Below are 23764 nucleotides of genomic sequence, written 5' to 3' on the forward strand. Positions count from 1 at the left end.
TATAATATATAAAAAAAATCAAATATGTCATTTATCCTAAAATTAATGAAAAACTTAGCTATATATACATATAAGGTTATTCAAGCACCATGTTTTTTATTTATTTATATTATAATATAGATTTTTGAGTTTTGATTGATTTATAGATACTATATATGGTGGGAGAATTGGTGGTGGAAAGTGATGCTAATTTAGAAGTATTTATAAACTAAAGTGATGAAGGTGATGGGCATGTGTAGAGACTATATATAAGACACTATCTTTTAAAGGACACAACACTCACAAAGGGAAACTTCTGTTGCTGCTGTCTTAAGCAAAGGGGTTTAAACATGTAAAAATTCATTTGTTTTTAATTTTTAATTTTAGAGAGAGAGTGAATCTTTCAAAATCTGGTTTTTACACTGTTGAAAAAGCAAATGAACATCTTCTCGGTGAAGGAAAGTACCACTCCTTTTTTCTTAAGGGGGTACAACAAAGTTTCAGTATATATATCATAGTTGACTACGTGCATGCTTCATCGTGATTTTACTTTTTAATCATAACATATCCATATATAATAAAACTATGTGGTTTTTTTTCTTTCTCTCTCACAGATAAATTGAACTAAAGAAAACTATAAAATAAAAAAGACTTGAGGCATGACATAAAGTTGAATACAATAAAGTGAGTCTGAGTCACATATCCATCAATAATTCAAATTCATAAATAAAAGAAGGACAAAAGCCTATATCATCTTACTATATTTATATATGTATGCCATGGCAAATCCACTAGGAAAACTTTAAATATGGTTCATTTTGAGCACACATTTTTTTAAGAAAAAAGCAAGTCAAGATATATATAATGGATTATTTCTTGGTTCTTGAAAAATTGTAACACACCAAAATAAAGTTTCAGCCAACTACAACAACAATCACATGCAAAACTTTCCTATATATACGACAAACCATTTGAGTGGAGCTAGTGAAAAAAAAATATCAATAATGACAAAATAAAAACAAAAATGGATTGACTTAGAATATAGAATATATATATATATATATATATATATATATATATATATATATATATATATATATATATATATATATATATTTGGTTGGAACAATTTTTTCTTCTCTTTGAATATGATAATATGAATTTGAATTATATGTCTGCATGACTTCGTAGAAGTTTTCCAACAACCCCAAAGTAAAACAAGAACAACCATTGGAAAATAAGCAACAATATTAGATGAACAAACTAAGTTATTATACAGATTCTGGTAAGTAAACCACTTATTATAAGGATTTATTTGAATATAAGTTTTAGAAATGTTAAGTTACAGAAAAAAAGAAACAAGCGACTTTATGAGTAAAAGGTGGGGTATAAGAAAGTGGTAATTAAAATATCTTTTGAAGATCCTGGTAGGAAAGCAAAAATGTATAATTAACTGTCAAACATCAAACTTAGTCTGTTAAGTATAGTCCCCTTTTTCCAAAGACTTAATTTTTTTTCTCTCTCTCTTTCTGAATCCATATAGTATATATACATAACGAACCTAGTTATTTCATTCAAGTGCTTTTTTACCCTTTGGTTCTTGAATTTTTAAGAGTCCAAAGTTTTGAAAGCAAATGGAAAAGCTGAATTTTGTTAAAAATGGAGTGAGCAAATTGCCTCCTGGTTTTCGTTTTCAGCCAACAGATGAAGAACTTGTTTTCCAATACCTCAAGTGCAAGGTCTTCTCCTACCCCTTGCCTGCTTCTATAATCCCAGAGATCAACGTCTGCAAGCATGATCCTTGGGATTTACCTGGTATAACTTTTACCTTATAAGTCGATTTTATAAGATTTATCAAGTTTAACTTATCAAATTTATACAAGTTTGTTTAAACTGATATTCTTATGACAATGATGATGCATGAATTTAAGAACATGGTTTGTTAAGGTTGTTCTGCATAATAACATGGTATATATATGCACGTGTGTGTTCAGGGAACTGTGATCCTCAAGAGAGGTATTTTTTCAGTCCGAAGGAAGCAAAGTATAGAAATGGTAATCGCATGAACAGAACAACAAAGTGTGGATATTGGAAGGCAACAGGATCAGACAAGAGAATTTCATCATCTTCAAATGCATGTAATGGCATTGTCGGAATAAGAAAAACACTAATTTTTTATGAAGGAAAATCTCCAAAAGGTTCCAGAACTGACTGGGTCTTGCATGAATATCGTCTTGCGAATGCAGAAACAACTGCTTGCAACTCATCCCATGTAAGTTTTCGTCAACTGTCACTATTTTTTTTTTAGGTTTATTATGACAGTTTATGTTCCAAGTGTCACTATTTGTCAAAAGTAGAATATGCGAGACTTATTTATGGTCATGTTGGCAGAACTACGTGAACGAGATTGGAGATTGGGTTTTGTGTCGCTTATCGATGAAGAAAAGAAGTTTAGAAAGTGGTGTTGATGAGAAACAAAAAGGTGGTAGTGGTCCAAGATTAATGTTTGATTTTATGATGTTGGGAAAAACAGATTCTTCTACATCGTCATCGTGTTCAAGTTCTAATAACATTATGGAAGTTTCTTCAAATGCATCGGATCATGAAGAAACAAGTGGTGGCTATACCTACTTTTAGGATTACTACAATCGCAAATTTCTCCACTAATTAATGACCTATTAATAATGCTTTTCTCATTGCGTGTTTCCAATCCATTGTAATATTCTTATTTTCATGTGTTTTATAGGCTTGCTTCTATGTTTTTAATTAGTGGTAGAGTAATATCTTTTGTTAAACCTAATATGAAAGAAAATTAATCTCCAATCAAAAGCTTATTCATGTTGAGGCAAATGGAATTGAGTTTAAAAAAAAAAAAAAACTTTTGTTTTGAAGAACATGTAATATCTTGATAACCTATATCTTTTAAACTTTTACCTATTTGTTATAAATTGTTCTACGTATAAGATTTATCAATACCCAACTCACTAGGATTAAGAGAAGTGACAAATTTAGTTGTTAATAATAAATTTGTCGTAAATTGACATCCTTTTTCAAAACTGTCTATTTTATTAACACTTTTTTTCTCTTCTAATTTTTTTTATCTTACTCTATCTTAATTAAGAGTATTCTAATCTAAAAGCAATTAATACAATATAGACATAGACCAATTAAAAAATAAACATAACTTTTAATTTTTTGTATTATAAATGGAAACAAACAAAGTAATAAGTAGAGTAAATTATATTAACATTTTTCCAATTTTCTCGATATTTTGTATTCCTACACTTATTTTCTTAATTGATTGAAAAATAGTATAATAACACCTTTTACTTTTTTAAGAATTATCGCATCATATATATATATATATATATATATATATATATATATATATATATATATATATATATATATATATATATCGTAAAAGTTTAAAGAATTTATAAATAATATAAATAAACTCTAGCAAGTATCAAATACTCTAATTTATATAATCATAAAAGTTTTACTATTCTCTCCCTAGTTATTATGATGACAGCAAAAAACTTTTTTTTTCTATTTCTATTTATGATAACAAATGTGATTTATCGTTTACATCAAAGGAAGAGCATCGATTCGCAAAAAGATGCGTCGTGTTTGTTTTATGGTAATTTAAAAGTGAATAGAGGAGAAATTGTTGACGGCCATTAAATATTTAAGTGTGCTTTACGGAAAGAAAAAAAAAGAGATATTTAATTAACACATTTTAGTATTTATCATATCAAATTTTTTTTGGTAAATTATTTAATTAACACATTTTACTATTTATCATATCAATTTTTTACTTAATGTAAATAATCCCATTTTTTTACTTTATCACTTTTCTACTTTTCACTCTTTCAATTTTCACTTTCTAATCTAAATAGAATTTTTTTTATCTTAGCATTTTTTTTAATTATTTGAATCTGTGAATTGAAGTCTCATAATATAAAAAAGATATAAGGAAATTAATCCAAAAAAACGTATTCCTTTAAAGTTAAAACTAAAAGTATATAATTTTTTCTTGGGTTATTAACTCGTAACTTATTAATAAATATACTTGTCATGTTATTTTGTGGAATAGCCTTAAAAAGATTTTCTAATGTTACTTTTTTTTGTTTAATGCAATAATACTGTGCGTATAAGGGAAGCAATTCGGTGAATATAATTGGCATCAATATATATGCACTCATATTTTTTTTTTCACATTCTTCAATAAAAGAGATAAAAATAATTCTCATTTAGATTTTAGTTTTTGTGCGGAAGATTTAACTTATATTTGGGTTAGAGGTTGAATATGCTAAAATGAAAATAAATAAATTTGAGAGGATAAATAAGTGTAAGAGGAATTATTTAGATTAAATAAAAAATTAAAAATTAAAAGAAAGAAATGTGAAATTTTATCGATTATTTTCACAATTTTTTTATAAAGCTATTCTAGGTACTTTTTTTTTCATTCATTAACATTTATCTTCTTTTTTCTTTTTCTATTTATTTTATTTTACTTTTAATAAACATAAATTTATTTTATATATTAATATAGTATTATTATAATATTATTACTTATTTAAAATTTATATTAATATTTTATATTTTCACCGGCTTCTCTAATTTTTTTCGTACATCTGAAAAGAAAGTTATCAGATTTTTTTTTCGTTTTTCATGCATTACAACTTCGAAAATTGTGATTTTCACTTATTATTTTCCCGGTCTACGGTGGAAAATAAATATACGCTTAGAAACAATATTTCAAGGTAAAAATAAAAACACGGTCACAAATGTGTAAGATTAACGGAATCAACTTCATATTTGCCCCTAAATTTAGGATATTTTATGCGGATAGTTTACGTGGCTTTTTTTTTCTTTGACATGTCGATTAGTGTTTCATAATAGGGTGTCGTGTCATTCTAACAATTAACGGTAATACTAATGCATGTGTAATACTCCCTAAATTAGTAATGATTCTATAGGCAAAATAAAAAATAAAAATACATATTGACTTTTTATCGTAAAGAATAATATACGTGTTTAATATTTTACTTTTGTATATTTATTTTAATTTTTTTATTATATATATAATTTATCATCAAAAGTAATTTTTATCATGAATTCAACGTAATTTTTCATATCTTATTTTTTATTTATATTTTTTAATAACAAATGATTAATATATATACAATTTAAATATTTAAATAATTTCCACGATATTTAAAAATAAAAAATAAAAAATAATTTAAATATATTTTTTTTGGGAGTCAATTCTCCAACAAACAATAGTTGAATTAGGGTGATTCAGCACGTAACAGATGTGATACAATGCAGTTAGAAGCTCTACATCTTCGTTGTACTTGACCACGATACCCATCAATATTACTCCTCATATCCTAAGTTGACGCTCCATAATTCAACAACCAAAGAGAGTTACAACAAAACAACCAAGAGAGCATGTTTGTTGAGTTCATTTCTAAAATTGCAACTTCAAGACTCATATGAAATTCAATACAAGGTCAAATGTCTTTTTTCTAATATTGACACCCATTAACTGTGAAACTGTTATATGTTCCATAACGTTATTTTAACACCATAAACCCCTACAAGATTCTCCATTTTCCTTCACTCCACCTTCAAATCTTCTTCATCTCAACCACACCATTTTCTCACACCCTACCTCTGCATTACTTTCAATCAAAGCGTTATTGTTTTTTGCTCTGTAATGGGGCTACGCAACTCAAAACAAAATGCAGCGAAAGGAGAAGCGGTGCCTGCAAAAGTCATCCCTAAAGTTGTTGCCAAATTTGAGGAGTTAACAAAACGTAGGAACGCAGAAAGCACCCCCTCCAAGAAGGAGCTATTGAAGCATGATGATGAAGTGGATGCAAATTCTCGATCTTCGCCTGAAAATGAATCGGGACGTAAGGTTTCTTCTTCACAAAAGATTCAAAAACCCAAAGAGGAAATGGTGGCACAAGTACCAGCCGCAGAAAAACTTTCCAGAGTGGCTCCAGTGCCCAACTCTGAAGGTAAAATAATGGAGAAGAATCACCCCAACAAAGATTACACGGAGCAGGTTAACAGGGACATGATGGTTGTGGCAGAGCTCAAATCAGAAGAGGAAAAGAGTGCAAAGCTAGAAAGAGAGACAAGGAAAGAAAAAGATGAAGATGATGATAGTGATGATGAAGATGGGGTTCTATGTCCTGGATCACCTAGTTTCAGAATTTATTGCGCTGAGGAGTCCGAGAAAATAAAGGAGAGTGAATGTGAGTACTAAAAGAATCGATAGCAGCATTATTTGGTAAAAAACACTGTCACTTTTTTTATCTGAAAAAATGTTGATAAATGATGCAGGTAATTGTCCACCCATTGCGAAGTACAGAAAAACGCGCAGTGTAGATACTGTTCAAACAGTTGCATCAAAAAATTCAAACAACGTAAGCTTCTATCAATATTTCACCATTTCAATCACTTCATCAATGAAGACAAGAAGAAAACAGTTTTGCTGATTCTCTATCTTTTGTTATTAGGTATTTCGGAAATCAGAAACAACTCCGAAGAGAAAAGGAAATAAGAAGAAATTTGGTGGTGTGAAGAGTCTACTGAAGGTTAGGTCGTGCTATCACCCAAGATGTATGTGTAGTAGTGGTGATGACACAAGCTTTGTTACTGCAAAAACAACTTAAACTCCCTTTCTTCTTTTTTATTTGGTCACTGTGTCTTTGTTGACCAGCTTAAGTTTCTCAATTTCCCATCAATGCCAAATGCTTCATGCATTATGGTTGTAGCATTCATGTAGAGAATATTTTCCTATTTCTATATTATATATTTTCTTTGGTCCTTTGCTCAAATTCCTAAGTTCTGATAAATTCTTACTTTGAGGACTAACAAAATCATGCAATTGCTAAGTTCCACAGGTCAGGTAAAAATATCAAACAGTTCTTTGAGTCATGTTTAACAATATCATTCTGTTTACTTTCTTAGTATTGAAGTTCCCTAATGTTGAGATTAAAATCTGGCAAATAATGACAGGTTCAATCATCCCATGGACACTATGGTCGATAAGAACTTTGGACAGATTCAAGACTTTTCTTCTCTACTTCCATTTTTGAGGTTAGAACAATCAAGAAAAGTTTAGACCTCGATTCAAGATTCTTGAAATAAAAAGTTTAGACCTTGATGTTGTGGGTATTTTCGTGAAGTTCTGAGAAAGATTTTTCACTTTGTCTTTGCTTCCGCCCAGCGTATGTGACAATTGTTCCATAGAACTCTCCCATTTCTTCCATATCTCAACATAATCATCAAGTGATAAATTTGATTTTTAGGGTGATGATTTTTTTTTTTTAATTTTGTATTCCTGGTACCTTTCATTCACTATCCTGACCTTAAATTACTAAAAATAGATTACGTTAAAAACTTTATATTCAGATTTTCTAAAATCTACTTTTTTAATAAATAAATTATATAAATGCAAACGACTCTTTAAATGTTCCTTAAAGTTTGACACGCTCAAACTATTGATTTAGCAAGTCCTGAAGTAAATACAAAATATCTTTGCTGTATTGACCAGTGTTTATCATTCCTCTTTCTCTCGTGGTTATACAACATACACATATACAAATGAAATATTTAAATTAATTTTAATTACAAAATTCATATAAAAATATGTTTATGGTCTAATAATTAGTTTTTTTAAAGAAATATTTGGTAAATCTTAGATACAATGAAAATGGTAGTAATTAATTTCTTTAAAGAAATATTTGATAAATCTTAGACATAATGGAAAAATCATGATGACATATTACATCAATATTCTCTTAGACGATGGAAGCCGAGTCAAAGTCATAATAATCAATCACGGCGAGTGTAATGCTAAACTTTGAAGTAGAAAAAAAAAAAGTATTAAATGATAAATATTTGATTAATAATATATATTGTGTTTTTTATGAGTAGTAGATACATATATGTCAATTCCTTTTCAATTACGTCATTAAATTTTCTTTGTTAGAACTAATAGTCGTTTTTGACAAAGACAACACATTTGAGTAGTCTCTCTCATCATTGCTAGTTGAATGTGCTTTACTCACTGAGAATGCTGTCCTTTTACATTTTATCAAATTGTGTATCTATAAATATGATTAGGATTTTTTCAAGAAAGACTAATCTTTTATTTATTTTAATTTGAATGTAGAATTATTTTTTTGGTAAAAAAATTGGTGCATAGTTTTTGTTTTTCTTGAGGATAATATTATAATTATATTACTAATGAGATACACGTAAAAACTTTGTGAGAAAAAAAAATCAAATATTTGTATATGTTTTAATGTTAGAAAATAATAAATTCTACTTGTTGAATAGTTTGATAACTTCGAAGTATAAGGAAATATTTGTGTTTAATAATTCAAAGATATTCTTGTTCCACAAATTTAAATCATGTTTTAGCATTTTGACTTTATCCTTCACTACCATTATAAGACTACCAATTCCTTTATACGTATTCCACCTCTGATTTAGCATGTCCTAAAAGGTTTTAGTCTCCAGCTAGGACTGATTTTTATAAAGACAAAGGTTCCCAATTTTTTTAAAATTTATATGATTAATATATAATTTTAAATATATTTTTTAAAAATTTAATATTTTATATATTTTATATGTTTGATATTCTAAATATATATATATATATATATATATATATATATATATGAAAAGTTGTTTTTTGTTGTTCACATTTATTTTTCAATTTTACTTTTTAAATATTTTTTAAAATTAAAATAATTATTTAATTAATATTATGTGATCATTTGTTTAATTTAACATTTTTTGATTTGACTGTTTTTTCAAACTTAATATGAAAATTAATTATAATAGAATTATACAAATTATTTATATTTAATTTTTTAATTATAAAAATAAGAATAATAATTTATTATATTTAATTAGTAAATATAATATTTTTACTAGTTCACATCAAAATTTTGGAATTACTTTTTTGGTTTCTATTTTCGTACAAAGATATCTAGTTGGTCTTCTAATTCTTTTAAGTCTCAATTTGATTCTAATTTAAAAAAAAAATATAATTTGATCCTTTTTTAGTTAAATTTCTTGAATTTGATCAAAGCTTTTTTATCAAAATTGAAGTTGTAAATAAAGATGATTTGCTTTGTTAGTGTAATTGACATAATTTTAGTGTCAATTTTGATGAAAAATTTGTGTTTTATTTCAAGAGGTTTAAAAAAAATTACATCAATTTAAAAAAAAATATCAAGACTAAACTAAAAAATAAAACTAGATGATTAATTTAATATTTTTGAAAAAGAAGAAAGAACTAAAAGAATAATTCAACCAAAATTTTATCAGTCGCAAAATATTCGTCGAAGATTTGTGACATATCTCATGTCTGTGTATATCTGTGTATATGATGTTTTTAATATGATGTTTTTAATATTAGAGGATAATGTTGGGATACTTATCTTACCTTTACGCTTATGTTTACAGTTTTGTCACTATTCTAACCACTTCAAGAATATAAGGAATCTATCTATCCTACTTTTAACTGTGTCATTCGGTCTATACCATATATATTTCCCTTCTGCTAACAGTAGATCTAATTGCTTATTCTTTTCTATAAATTGATTGAACCCCCTTCATTGAATCCGATCAATGTTATTATCCCCATAAGTTATAATAAAATTCATTACTCAGTGCATCTAGTTTTATTTTTTGTATACATAAAATGACTTTGTGATTTCAAGGTAAGAAAAACTAGTTCAGAAAGAGCTTATATATTTTAAACTAAATTCATAAATAATGGTGCAAAGAGATCAAACTTATCATTTGTAAATAAGGTTACAAGAAAACTATTTCTTGTTGTTGTGTCTATGTGAAATAGATTTCTTATATTAACTTATGTCATTGATTAAAGGTGTATAAAGATTAAAATTGTACGTTTTTAAAAGCTATAGAATTAAAAGTAAATTTAAGCTCTATAAAAATTACTTTAATGAAGTGATGTAAACAAAACTAATTATTACATAATATAACTTTAGACCCAAATCTTCACCTTGTATTTCGACTGTTTTTATTTAAAAGATTTAATTTTTAAATATTTTATTTAAATAAAATAGTTTAATTTTATTTAGATAAGTTATTCTGGTTAATACTTAACATAAATTATAACCTTATAACATTAATTTCGATAAAAAGAAATCACTACAAAGTTAGGCATGTTACTTCTATCTTCTCAAAAATAATCCCACTAATACTAGTAAATAAACGATGACAATCGTCATTTAAGAAATAACTTTCATATATCTACCAATGGATAAAATAAGATTTATCCATATCAACTAAAAAATCTAATATATCATAAAAAAGAAAATCAATGGATAAAATAACATTTATCCATATCAATTGAAAAATCTAATATATCATAAAAAGTATTGAGCGTTAATGAAAATCCTACTTGGTATTGATAAAAAAGAATAGTTTTATCTAGCAAGAAAACTTTGCTTAACATTGGTCCAAAATATAATTCTGACACATGTTTTTATCAACATGGTAAAGAATAACCCTATTCATAAAATAAAACAAGCTTAATTAATGTAAAAAAAATAATTGATGTTTGACGTTTGGAAAATACACCTTTAATATTAATAAAATAAATTATAATATTGACATATACCAATAAAAATAAAAAATAACATAATCAACTTTAACTTAAAAATTTAGTTAGTAAGTTACAAAAAAGTGAGATTAAGATGATAATACCGCAACTTTAAAACCATACAAATGAAATAAATTTTTTTTAATTTTAATTAATTAAATTGTTCCAATAAAGTTTTAAAATTGAAATCTTTTATTTATTTTTTCTTCATTCAAACAAATATTTATCATAAAATATTTTAAATTATCCTCCTAAACTTACCATAGACACCATGAATGAGATTATTATATTATGGTAGTGGTGGTAGGTGGAGTGGGAAGTATGTGAGTTAATTTCAGGTTGATATAACTTAATTATGCATTTAATGTAAGACCAGAATTTAATTAATAAACTGGGTTCTTGTCCCCGCCGTGACTCCACTTCATGCAAACATTAACCAATTCAGGAAAAAAATTAAGATCAAAACTCAGAAAACATCAATAATTGACGTTCAGAACCCAACAAAAGCACTTAGCCTTTATGCCAACTTCGACTTTTTCGTCCCAAAATCTGCGTCCTCATCATGCCATGTCACAATGCTGCGTCGTTTTGCTTTCGACCTTTTCCTTCACAATCTCTCTGTTTCAGACTTTGTGGCAATCCCATTATTATCTCCTTTCTTTCAACTCTTTTAGGGATAAATAAAAATTAATTTACCCTCTCTGAAGAAAACAAATTAGTCTATAAATTTTATAATTTAAAACTGAAATATAGTTTACAACAGAATTGTTGTACTTTTTATACATTTTATTAAATTAACATTTGTGTTTTATATGATTAAAATATCACTAATTTGGATATTTTGTAGTTGCCACGTATACTTTTTAATATTAAAATAAGAGTGAGTGTAATATTTATATATATAGATGTTGTTTTTAATAATTTACAATGAAAATTTCCACATAGATGAGACTTTGGAATTTCAACGCTAAAATGATGATGATGTCATGATAATGAAAGTTTTGTTTGAATTAGGTAGTTATGAGTACAAGATACTGTGTATAGTATAGTAATTATAATCGAGTGACTGTAAAAATGCCAATTTGTGACATCCTCAGACTCCTTACCTCAAAAATCTTTTGTTCTTAAGCAAAACAAAAAAACAAACCTTTAGAATTCTCATTCATTCGTCGGCAACCACCTCCCTCAGTGCTTACGGCGCCTCCATGCGTTTTCGACACCCTGCCACCTCTGACAGATGGGTTGCGCCCTTCGGAAGCCGGCGGGTACTGTCGACAGTCGCCGGCATAAAACTTCGACTGCCGGCGGCGGAAATAATGCCGTTAAGATTCAGGAGAAGCAGGAGACTCTGCACGTCGGCGAACATTCCGGCGTTATTCTGGCGCCGGAGCGCCGGAGACGTCGACTTGACTCATTCGTGACGAGTCACCAAGGGTGGCCGCCGTGGCTGATGGTCGTCGCCGGCGACGCACTTGGAGACTGGACTCCTCGCCGTGCCAACACGTTCGAGAAGCTTGCTAAGGTAAGTGTTTTGAAGTTTGAACTTCGAAGCTTAATTCCACTTCCCAAAACAAAAGATAAAAACTTTTCTTAAGTGACTGTTTATGTTCTTTTTGTTCTTCTGTTAGATAGTTTCTTTTCTTAAATGAACGTAGTAGTGAAAAAAGGTTTTGTTGTTGATGTGTGTGTTGTTTGGTTCAGATTGGGCAAGGGACTTATAGCAATGTGTACAAAGCAAGGGACCTTGTAACTGGGAAAATAGTGGCTTTGAAGAAGGTTAGATTTGACAATTTGGAGGCAGAGAGTGTGAAGTTCATGGCAAGAGAGATTCTTGTTTTGAGGAGGCTTGATCACCCCAATGTTGTGAAGCTTGAAGGGTTGGTTACTTCAAGAATATCATCCAGTCTTTACTTGGTGTTTGAGTACATGGAACATGATCTTGCTGGTCTTGCAGCTGGTGTGGGTGTCAAATTCTCTGAGCCACAGGTACCACTATTTTATGCTCATTTTCCAAAGTTTTCTTTTCCATCTTTCATAAATTCATCGTCATTTTGTTTGTTTTGTTATAAAACTCGAAGTTCTTTTATTTCCTGGAGATTTTTTTGCTCCTTAAGCTTCCAATAAAAGCTGTTTTTGGGTCCCATACATCCAGTATCGTGAGCGTGTTCATTACTTTTGATTTTGTATGATTCTTGCTCTGAAGTTTCCCGTGTCACATCACTCCATCAAATGAGTTCGGCACTTGATTCGGAAGTTTTGCTTTGTCCATGCAACCATGCTGAAGGAAAGAACTTTCTTTACTTTTATGTGTATTTGGAAGGAGAATTTTGAGAGTGCATTGAAGTGCTTTGTTTTTTAAACTATGGGAATTTTGTGGAGATTTTTTAAAATAAGGTGGAATATGTTTACTGTTGCAAGAAGAATGTTAAATGATACAGTTTTATTTGCTTGGTTTCATGGTGAAGTTACGTGAAACAGTAGTGCATTTTGAAGCATTAGTAAGAATAGAAGGGAGGATTAATCTTTCAGATTTAAAAATGTAAGGAAAAATTGTACTGATAGGCTGATTATTTCTCAGTATGTTTTATGTGATAGATCAAATGTTATATGAAGCAATTGCTATCTGGGCTTGAGCATTGCCACAGCAGAGGTGTTTTGCACCGTGATATCAAGGGTTCCAATCTGCTCATTGACAACGAAGGAATACTTAAAATTGCAGATTTTGGATTGGCAACTTTCTATGATCCTAAGCAAAAACATCCTATGACCAGTAGAGTTGTGACCCTTTGGTACCGTCCCCCCGAGCTTCTTCTGGGGGCTACATCCTATGGCATTGGTGTCGACCTTTGGAGTGCTGGCTGCATTTTAGCAGAACTTCTTGCTGGAAAGCCAATCATGCCTGGCCGAACAGAGGTATTGTTTCTTTGTGTTGTTGCTGAGTAACTATGAACTCTTTAGATAAACTTATCAATCAAACATTCCTAGGTGAGAATAATAAGAAAAAGAAACAAATGACTTTCTCCAAAGAGTTAAAGTTAGATTGTGCAAATTTTGGAAGTCCCATGTGGACTAGAGATAAAGTCAATTTAAAGTGTAAAAGTGGGTGTAAACCTCATCTTACAAGTCAATTTTATAAGCTTGAGTTAGGTTTAAAATTCACTTCTTAACATAGTATCAGAACCATGAGTTAGAGCTATTCTAACAAAAGTTGTTGTTTGTTCGATATATTATTCCACCTAATGTCTAGTCTATTCTCAAGATGTGTATGCCTTGACCCGAAGAGATGGGTTGGAAGTCCCACATCGACCACGTAAGATTGATTTAGCCTTTCCATTTCTTACCATAAACTATGATCAATGCACTCACCCATTTACCTTGATAAACCGCTGACCAGATATGGTTTATAGGCCTAAAGGTAGAAACCAGATTATAGTCTGAAAATAAAGAGAAACAACTGAAAATGAGAATGCTCTAATTTATAATCAGAAAACACACTGTAAACTGGTTTAAGTATTTGAATACACTGCACCTCTAGCAAGCGTTAGGAAGTTCATACAGTATCAAGTTTAAGTTTTAATATTCCTGCTTTTTATATCTTTCTTGCAATGCATATTTTCTGGAAGACGTGTGGCTGATTTTCTTAATTGCTTGGACCTAGGTTGAGCAGCTGCACAAGATATTTAAGTTATGTGGCTCTCCATCCGAGGAATATTGGAAGAAATATAGATTGCCAAATGCTACACTCTTTAAGCCGCAGCAACCTTATAAAAGAAACATCTTAGAAACATTCAAGGATTTCCCTTCTTCCTCATTACCCCTGATTGAAACTCTTCTTGCAATTGATCCCAATGATCGTGGCACAGCCTCATCTGCTCTAAATAGTGAGGTGAGTGATTGCTGTGGATCAGTATTGTATTTGAGATGTAATTTATTAATTCACAACTATTTTCTATCTGCAGTTCTTTACCACTGAGCCATATACTTGTGAACCATCTAGTTTGCCAAAGTATCCTCCTACCAAAGAATTGGATATAAAACTGAGAGATGAAGAAGCAAGAAGGTTCTATTATATATTGCTTTTGGAATGTTTTTGTCTTGGTGCTATTAATTAAAACTTGTGCTTTTTACCATTCTCAGGCAGAAAGCTGTTAGTGGAAAAACTAATGCAGTTGATGGTGCCAAAAGGGTTAGAGTACGCGAGCGTAGTTTGGCCATTCCGGCCCCAGAAGCCAATGCGGAGATCCAAACGAACTTAGATGTATGCCAGATTACATGTTTCAGTTAGATTTGTCTTCTCTCCACATTTACTTAAGAATCACTTTAGTTATGCTGTTGCTAAGTTTAATTTTCTGTTCCAATTACACACCCTAGTTCATACACACATTTTTAATGTATATACTTGCACCAATATGCATGATAAAAAATTCTCTAAACCATAACCATAAATCTCACCGAACCAGATAGATCCCTACATCATTTAGCACCGTTTTTTTGCTTTGGATTCTCTGATATTAGGCGGCTTGGCTTTAAAAAAGACACTTTTTTGTGATGTATTGTCACTTCAATGTTGATCTCTGATGATGAGTATTGTTTGATCTGATGGTTCATCTCATGTTTACCCAAGCTTTTCACTTCAGCTTTGTCTTATTTGCTTCCTTGAGCAAAATTACAATTTACAAGTGTCTTTTCAGAGGTGGAGAGTTGTGACCCATGCAAATGCAAAAAGTAAGAGTGAGAAATTCCCACCTCCTCACCAGGATGGAGCTGTTGGATATCCACTTGATGCATCAAACAAAGGAGCTGTTTCATTTGGAGCCACCGAAACTTCCACAGCCTCTACCATGTTTCATTCAAAATCTGCTGGATCTGTTAAAACTCATGATCCTGCCATAGACAAAGTGAGGAGAACTAATACTGCACACACCCAGATGACTTCACCTTGGAAAATTTTTCGTTCATTCAAGCTATCAACAATTGGTCATTCTTTTGATTCATTATTTAGAAGCAATTAATCTATTTCTTTGGATTTTGACATCCTAGAATGAGGAAAGGAATGATTTTTTGCCCCTGTATATTGTGATTTTTATTTATTTTTTGTTTCCCATGTTCATCCCTTTGTTATGTATTTCAATTGACAAGTCTTTGTTGTATGATGTATAATGATAGATCTTCATTAGATTTGTATATTCGTGTTGTTCTTTCTTTCCCACACTATATTGGATCTGGAACCAGGAGAGAAAAAAAAAAGGTATGAAAAAGTCAAATATGTGATGATGGGTGTAATATATCTGATTCGTTGTATATTCAACATTTATTTTTGTTATTCTACATCAACTGATTAAATTTAAAATAGAATGAATCTCGAGTTCATTTGATGTCTAATGAATCTCAAGATTGATGACCTGCATCATTTATAGGTTGTTAAAATTTATTTCAAACCATTAAATATAATTGAAATGTGTTTAAACTAATGAGTTATGTTTATATATTAGAATGTAAGATTTTTTTTAATTGAATAAGAAGTTCGAGTAAACATGTACAGATAAGACAAATAAAATCCAATATCAATGAAAGTAGAGACTAGACAAAGTACAGTTAAAGTTGGAACAATAATGAAAGGAGATACCCATTTGCAATAATGATTTTTCAATTATGATTTTGAACGACAGTAGCTACAATGGGATTTAACACTAGTAGAAAAACCATTTTCTCACAACGTGATCAACTAAGGTTACAACGGGGTTTATTATGCAATGGTTCAAACATTAATATCACCAAAGAAGGATACCTATGAAAACCAAGGCAAACAAACAATACGACAACCCCCCATGAAATTTATCGGATAAGGTAATACGAGCACGTGAAAGACCTTCAACTAAGCTTTTCTTTTGAAGTTAATTGAGTATTGATAAGTTCATTTTGATGATGTTAATCAAGCCTACTTCAGCCAGATAGATTACCAGACAATAAATCTGGTTTAGTCTTGTCGTTAGAATTTGGAATGTCATGATCATGTAAATTGAATTGCACTCCTCAACTTGGGCAGTACTTTTGATTCTTGTCTCCAACTTGATTACCAAGTTTTGTAATCTAATGATTTAAAAACTTTTGATTTGATGGCTTTTAAACACTGATGTGAACAATGGAAAGAACGTATCATGCAGTGGTTTCAACAGCAATGATAGTATACTCAACAAAATATAATACTCTCACTATTACTAGGAGTATCACCATGATTACCGCGTAATTTACCTGCTCTTCATATGCGTTTTCACTGCATTAATGCAATCTTAAGCATATTCTTCAACGTCCCAATTGTTACCTCTATAAATCAGTTAAATCCTTGCAAGACAAACAATCAAAATACTCAGGTCCCATCAGCAGGATCCCACACATTTTCGCATAAGTACCTTAAGGTATGTTCAGTCTAGGCTATGCTTAATTTATTCTTAATATAATCAAGTACAAAGCATACATGCTAGTTCATTCGAAAGCATTCATCCTCTCAATAGGGCTTTCTTCTCCTACTTCATTCAGCTTTTATAAAATTGATCCATCATGATAAAATGATTTTAAAATATGTTAATCCAGAGATTGATATACCAGAAAACACAGTAGAAATGCACGCATATTTCAGGGAGCATAAAAAAATAGTAAGTCACTCATGATCCACTACGCAACCAAATTTGTCACTGGATAAACAAGACAGAATTCAGTTGAAGCATTAAATACTTTATATCATTTCTACCAAACACCATTACGGGCCACCACCAAAATCACTCCTGCTATGTAAAAATATATAATTGCAAGTGTTCTCATAACTATAGCACATCCACTCAAGACAATAAGTTTTAGATGCAACAACAATAAGGGGGTAACTAAGCACCAGCTCAGCTAATTAACATCTTGATTAAAATATACAAAACCATTGTGCAAGAGAAACAGATGTAGCCAGCACAAACAGAATTTACACCATTGCAAGCTTGAATGCATCCTGTTACTAGACGTTGAACATAAGTAAAACAGATGTTTTCAATAGAACTAACTGCAAGCAACAACGAAATTCTGAATAAATGAATATGAATAAAGACCACGATAATCAAATAAGAACGTACCTGCGATCACACCTACAAAATACATGTGCTAAAATGATGTAATTAATTTACCTGGAGAATAGTACCTGAAAGTTATTGATTCTCTAAGCATTGTAACTCCTAAAAAACAGATTACATTACCCACACAACATTTTAGAACGCGTATTTGTAGATATGATGGCATAGTTGGCATTCCCATGGACAGAATGAGAAAATTAAAAAGCATGCCCCTTTTCTTTCACGGAAAAAACTTTCCAATTGCATTATACGACATATGTTGTCCCTTCACGTCACCGATCCAAGTCATCAATGAAATACAACAACTAAAAATCTAGAATGCTTCAGATAAAAAAAGAAAAAAAAAATTCAATGAATAGCTCCAACAAAATTCGCAGAGTTATATATACTTGCACTGGATTTCAAGAAGGATGTTTGTTTCTCAAACAAGTGAGGTCCTAACATTTCCAACCCTAAAAAAAAGCGTCATGGAAGAACATACTAAAACTCAGTTCAGTTCAGACACAAGTATCTGAATTCACTACGGCTGAGAATCTACATCCGGCAGGCAGGGCAGCACCAAAAACAAGTTCAGCTCAGGAGAAGCCCTTACCGAGCTTCTGAATGGCCGTGTACATTTTTCTCCTGGACCCAACAGCACTAATCCCCATATCTTTGAGATCCTCTAGAGTCAGCATGGGCAAAACCTCATCATCCACCTCATGCACTTCAAACACGGGAGCATATCTGCCTAACCCCAGTCCATTAAGCCAAACCCTAACACCATCTTCACCACCCCTAACCCTTCCACCACCATTCTCATTATTCCTATCCCCGCACTTCCAATCCCTAACATCATTATCAGAAGGTGCAGATAGCTCAACCCCATCATGTTGTTGCTCCCTTTCCCTACTCTTAAAAACCCTCCTATGCCCATCAACTGCCAAATTCTCCATGCTATGAATAGGGCTTTGCTCCTTCATAGGGCTCTCCGAATTCTCAACCTCAAATTCCCGATACCCATCATCGTCCTCGCCATCTTCGTCCCCGTTATTATACTTCTCTCCCTCCCCTTCTCCGCCGCCATTATCCCCGCCACCGTCCTCGATTCGCGAAACCCAATTCGATCTGACCCTTTTGGTAGCCACAGAGCCCCTCTTCTTGGACTCCTTCACCTTCCAGCTGCCAATTGCAACAGAGTCCACGTTCCCGGCTTCGCGCTCGTTCGAGACTTCTAGGGTTTCGTTAAACTCACTCAGGTTCGTTAAAGGACGAGTCTTGGAAGGTTTACCTGGGTCCTTGTCCTTGTTGCGGTGGTGGTGGTGATGATGGTTATCGAAGGCGAGTTTCCAAGGCTTTGTGTTGCGGCGCGTGGAATCATAGGGCTGGTCGCCACCGATGTCGCCCAATCGGACGCTTGGGCGGCGCTGTCGTTTGGATCCGATGGCGGGCTCCAAGGAGTGAAGAATTAGGGTTCCTCCGGCACCGTTTATTTGACCCTCCGGCGGCTGAATCTCGGCCATTCCGATAAGAAAAGTGTGTGGAAATGCAGAATTAGGGATAGGGTTTGAATTGGGAAATAAGAGCGAACCAGAATAACAGAGTTGAAGAAGGTGCTAATTGTAACCCTTTTTCGAATGAAAGGATATGTTTGATTTGCAGTAGTCTTAACTAAAAGATGCTAATGATGCATACCATATTTTCGACAGAACCACCACGTTTTCGACCACACCACTTAGGGGTACTTCCATTTATTCCTTATTTAAATCAGGAAATAACTTGTTTTAAATCATTTTTTTAACCTATATCAAAATTATCTTTTGTTTAATATTTAATAAAATGATATTCAACTTCTAAAATTAGAATAATCTTGTAACGAAATAGTATGACAAGTATATTTATTCTCTAGGGTAATTGAATGTTTTTAATTTTATGAAAATGATTAAGATAGAATGAAGTTAAATTGATTTTTAATTTATATTGTTTTTCATTGAGTGGGAGATGACAACTCTAAATGAATCTGTTACTTTATTTTAGGAAGAAATTTCTAGAAACATTATGATAATAAAAAATTATATTAATATTAATGATTGTATAAAGGATTTTGATACGTATAAATTTTTTTCAATATATATGTCTGTGTAAAAATCAATTTCTTTCGGAACAACTACTTTTTTTTTTAAATTAGTGTAATAAAAATTCTAGTCAATTATTATTATACTTGTTAAACAAATATGAAATAAAAATATTAACACAATAATAACAACTCCATTGTAAGAAATTAATAAGTAGTAGAGAAAATATTATCCTAAACTTACAATAATATGTCATAAATACTTATGGTATAAAATAATTGCACAAAATCGTTGATAAAAATTAGTAAAATAAATGGTAAAAGATATTCATTGAGTGCGCATGTAATGTATATAATAAGTCTCAAAGAATTTTTAAAGTTTAAAACTCTTCTTTAGTTTTTCCCGAAAAACTATGAAAAATTTATAAGATATATGTTGAGTAATAGTCATATGTATATTTGGCCATAAATTATTAACCTTGTTCGGATAAACAGGCAGGTTCATCGTATAATATGCATCAAAGTTTAAAAATAAGTTCTAGTTACAAAAGAAAAAACATAAGAGAGAGGGGAAAACATTATCTTCATCACTCCACTGTGTAAACACTTGGAATTTAAAAAAAAAAATTATTTACTTAAAAGATGAGATTGCTTATTTTAATTTTGAAAAACAAAAATGAAAATATTAGCATTAATCATAAACTATCATTCCCTACATATACATATGTTAATTACAAATTATAGTTATATAAAATATATAATAAAAATATATCATATAATTTATAGTTTTGTTTTCCTAGCATTGTATGACTAATTACTTATAAGTAATCAGTATCAAGAATTACGAGTTGTTGGAACCAAACACATTACAATATTCATATATACTTGGGTGCTCATTTATCCAAGTGTATCAATAAGAATCAATGATTGAAGTCGACGAGTCAATAAAACATCATGATTAAAGTAATAATTTCAATTTGCCTCCATAATAAAGATTACTGGGTGATTGGACCATAATTAAGTTTGCAAAAAGATAAAACTTCACTAGGAGCCCTAAAAATAAAGATTTTAAGTAAAGTAGTTAAGATCTTTTGACCAACATTTATTACAATATTACTAATATTGATAACTGATTTGATTCTCAAAGTACCTTGTGTAAGTACACTCCGAGAAGATCGACAATACTGAAGAAGATCGACAACACTGAAGATTCTAAAAGGATCGAGAAGAATAGAAAGAACTAAGGAACTAAAGGGTGATACTTGACTTTGTAAGAACACCAAATAATAATATTCTTCTATCGTCCCAGTCATTCGGGGTCTGACCCGATACTCATAGATGAATATTAAACATCCAAAAACATACTTAAAGTTTATGAACCCAAGAATTTGTTACAATAAAATGTCTCATTGACAATCGATTTTAGATATCAAAAATTGTTAATCACTATAGTGACCAATTTATATATCAATTTACAAAATAAAAACTTATTAGTTACTAAAATAGTCACTTTTATAAATAAAAATTATAATTGATCTCAAAGCATGTGGAAGGGTTAATATTCCTTTAACCAAGTTTGATATGTATTAAACTACTTCTTTACCTACTTTTTATTGAACATATTTTCTACCCAAGCATATCCTTGTATTAATAAAGTGTTGTTTCCAAAACTTTTAATGTTATATGACCATTTAACCAACTTTATAACTTATTTAGCCACTTTTATTTTTATCTAATTTTACCCACATGTTTCTAGCACAACATGTGTATGGATTAATAATGTCTTGATCCAAAAATTCTCAATGGCTACTTACTATTCAAGAAGTATATAATTCAAAGCTTTATGAACATTGTTATTCAAGTCCAAGTGGTTGTCTAGATTATATTATCATTTAACCAACTCCATAATGTATTTAACCACTTTTCTTTTAACTAATTTAACCTAGGTGTTTCGGGTTGAATGTATGTATGGACTCATAAAGTCATGTTCCAAAATCTCTAAATGACGAATAAACATTCAAGAAATTTGGACTTTAAAGGTTTGAAAACATTTTTATTAAAGTTCAAGTGGTTGTTCAAAGTTTTGCCCCAAAAACTCTCATAAACTTGTTACCACTAAAGAAGTATGGAATTCAAGGAATTACAAACATTATTATTTAATTCGAAATGGATATCCAAGGTTATATGATAATTTAACCAACTTTATAACATATTTAACTATTTTTTTTAACTAATTTAACCCATGTGTTTATGACAAAATCTATGCATAGACTAATAAAGTCTTACTCCAAAAACTTTCAATGACCGATAAAAATTCAATAAGTATGTAATTGAAATATTAATAGACATTGTTATCGAGGTTCAAAGTCTTATTTCAAAAACTCTCAATCATTGGTTACCATTTAGGAAATATGGAATTGAAATCTTTATAAACATAGTTATTGTAATCCAAGTAATTGTCCAAGATTATATGATCATCTAACTAACTCATAACCTATTTAACCACTTTTTAAAATTAATTTAACCCATGTGTTTTGTATGCACGGGTTAATAAAGTCTCTGTACAAAATTTCTCAATAACCAATAAGACATTGAAGAAGTATGGAATTTAAAGGATTATAAACATTGTTACTCAATTTTAACTGATGTTGAAGGTTATATGATAATTTAACCAACTTTATAATACATTTAACCATTGTTTTAAACTAATTTAATCTAGATGTTTCTAGTCGAATCTCACTATTAAAAGTTCTCATATTAGATGAGATTTTTCTTGCAAATTTATTAAGAAAATTTGTAAGAAAAAACTTTTTTCTGCTATTTTTTCTAAGAATCTTAATTGGAATGTAATTCCTTTGTAGGTAATTATTTTTTACAAAATTGTAAAATTTGTAAGTCTTACTTATAACTTATATAAACATGTTCAAATAAATTTTTATAATTTATAAGATCACATCATTCCACCTAAAATATTTCTATTTTAAACTTAATTTTTGTTTTAAATATTAAATAGGTAAATTTAAAGTGACACTTATCATATTAAAAATATTAAAATTTAAAAATTACAAGTGTCATTTTACATTTACATTTTTAAAATAGATATTTATTTAATTTAAATTAAAAATAAAATTATGATTCAATTGAGTCAAAATTTCAATTACAGATACTAACTAAATTGAATACAAAACATTATCATCTGATAATAATGTCGACACATGACACTCACTATAACACATAACACAAAAATGGATACAACTATGATATGATACGTGATAATTATTATTATTTTTAAATTAATATAATTAAAAAACTAATTAAAATATTATGAAATGACACATAACATGTACATACTAACGACAATCTAACATAAATCATCAAATTGAATATTTTTTAATAAATAAGAACTTAATTAAAAATAAATAAAAAATAGAAGATCTATAATCTTACAAAATAAATAGGAGCACCAAGACCGATTAAACCTTATTTTTTTAAACAAATAAACCTTTCTATTGGTAACAATGCATATGGAATTTAATTTGGTTATGTTTTTTTAAAAGCAAAACAACCCTTTTAATAACCATAGTTATAACTTTCTTTGCATATTCCACCGTCTTTTTAGAAACTTATTTCAAAATATGAAACTCCAAAAGAATAACCACTTGAGAATAGGGATAACATGACCAATAATAAATATTTTTTTTTCAATACACATTTAATATTTATCAAGATAATATCTACTAAAAAAACTAAAAAATTGGTAAGTTATTCAAGATATAACCAAATAATGTGTTACATTAAGTAAATTCACTTAATAGAAAATTGGTAAGCTATTCTTAAAGTTCATATTTAATTAATGACTAAACATCTATATAAACAAAAACTTCATGTGTAGTATCACATCTTCAGTAGGTACAGTAAAATCAAATTATATTAAAATAAGTTTTGTGA

At 30.0% G+C, this 23764-nt stretch overlaps 4 protein-coding genes across 4 annotated transcripts; 3 read left to right on the forward strand and 1 right to left on the reverse strand.

Annotated features, from left to right (window-relative positions):
• The first annotated feature begins 1544 nt into the window (after nt 1-1544).
• LOC114178911 (NAC domain-containing protein 83-like) lies at nt 1545-2829 on the forward strand. Its single transcript, XM_028065058.2, has 3 exons — nt 1545-1794; nt 1974-2251; nt 2371-2829. Exons 1-3 carry the CDS (start codon nt 1614-1616, stop codon nt 2614-2616), a joined length of 705 nt encoding a protein of 234 aa, XP_027920859.1. The 5' UTR covers nt 1545-1613; the 3' UTR covers nt 2617-2829.
• A 2709-nt stretch (nt 2830-5538) lies between these two features.
• Nucleotides 5539-7131, forward strand: LOC114178350 (nuclear polyadenylated RNA-binding protein). Its single transcript, XM_028064190.2, has 3 exons — nt 5539-6254; nt 6343-6425; nt 6519-7131. Exons 1-3 carry the CDS (start codon nt 5708-5710, stop codon nt 6672-6674), a joined length of 786 nt encoding a protein of 261 aa, XP_027919991.2. The 5' UTR covers nt 5539-5707; the 3' UTR covers nt 6675-7131.
• Nucleotides 7132-11736: 4605 nt separating this feature from the next.
• On the forward strand, nt 11737-15837 carry LOC114178161 (putative serine/threonine-protein kinase At1g54610). The gene is made up of 7 exons (XM_028063908.2): nt 11737-12173; nt 12353-12637; nt 13247-13564; nt 14310-14537; nt 14611-14711; nt 14789-14909; nt 15343-15837. The coding sequence occupies exons 1-7, from the start codon at nt 11889-11891 to the stop codon at nt 15661-15663; spliced, it is 1659 nt and encodes a 552-aa protein (XP_027919709.2). The 5' UTR covers nt 11737-11888; the 3' UTR covers nt 15664-15837.
• Nucleotides 15838-18119: 2282 nt separating this feature from the next.
• On the reverse strand, nt 18120-19482 carry LOC114178162 (Sterile alpha motif (SAM) domain-containing protein). Its single transcript, XM_028063909.2, has one exon. The coding sequence runs from the start codon at nt 19263-19265 to the stop codon at nt 18339-18341; it is 927 nt and encodes a 308-aa protein (XP_027919710.1). The 5' UTR covers nt 19266-19482; the 3' UTR covers nt 18120-18338.
• Between the last annotated feature and the right edge of the window lie 4282 nt (nt 19483-23764).

The sequence above is a fragment of the Vigna unguiculata genome, chromosome 3 (genome assembly GCF_037176805.1).
Source record: "Vigna unguiculata cultivar grain cowpea cultivar isolate G323 ecotype 2 chromosome 3, ASM3717680v1, whole genome shotgun sequence".
NCBI lineage: Eukaryota > Viridiplantae > Streptophyta > Magnoliopsida > Fabales > Fabaceae > Vigna > Vigna unguiculata.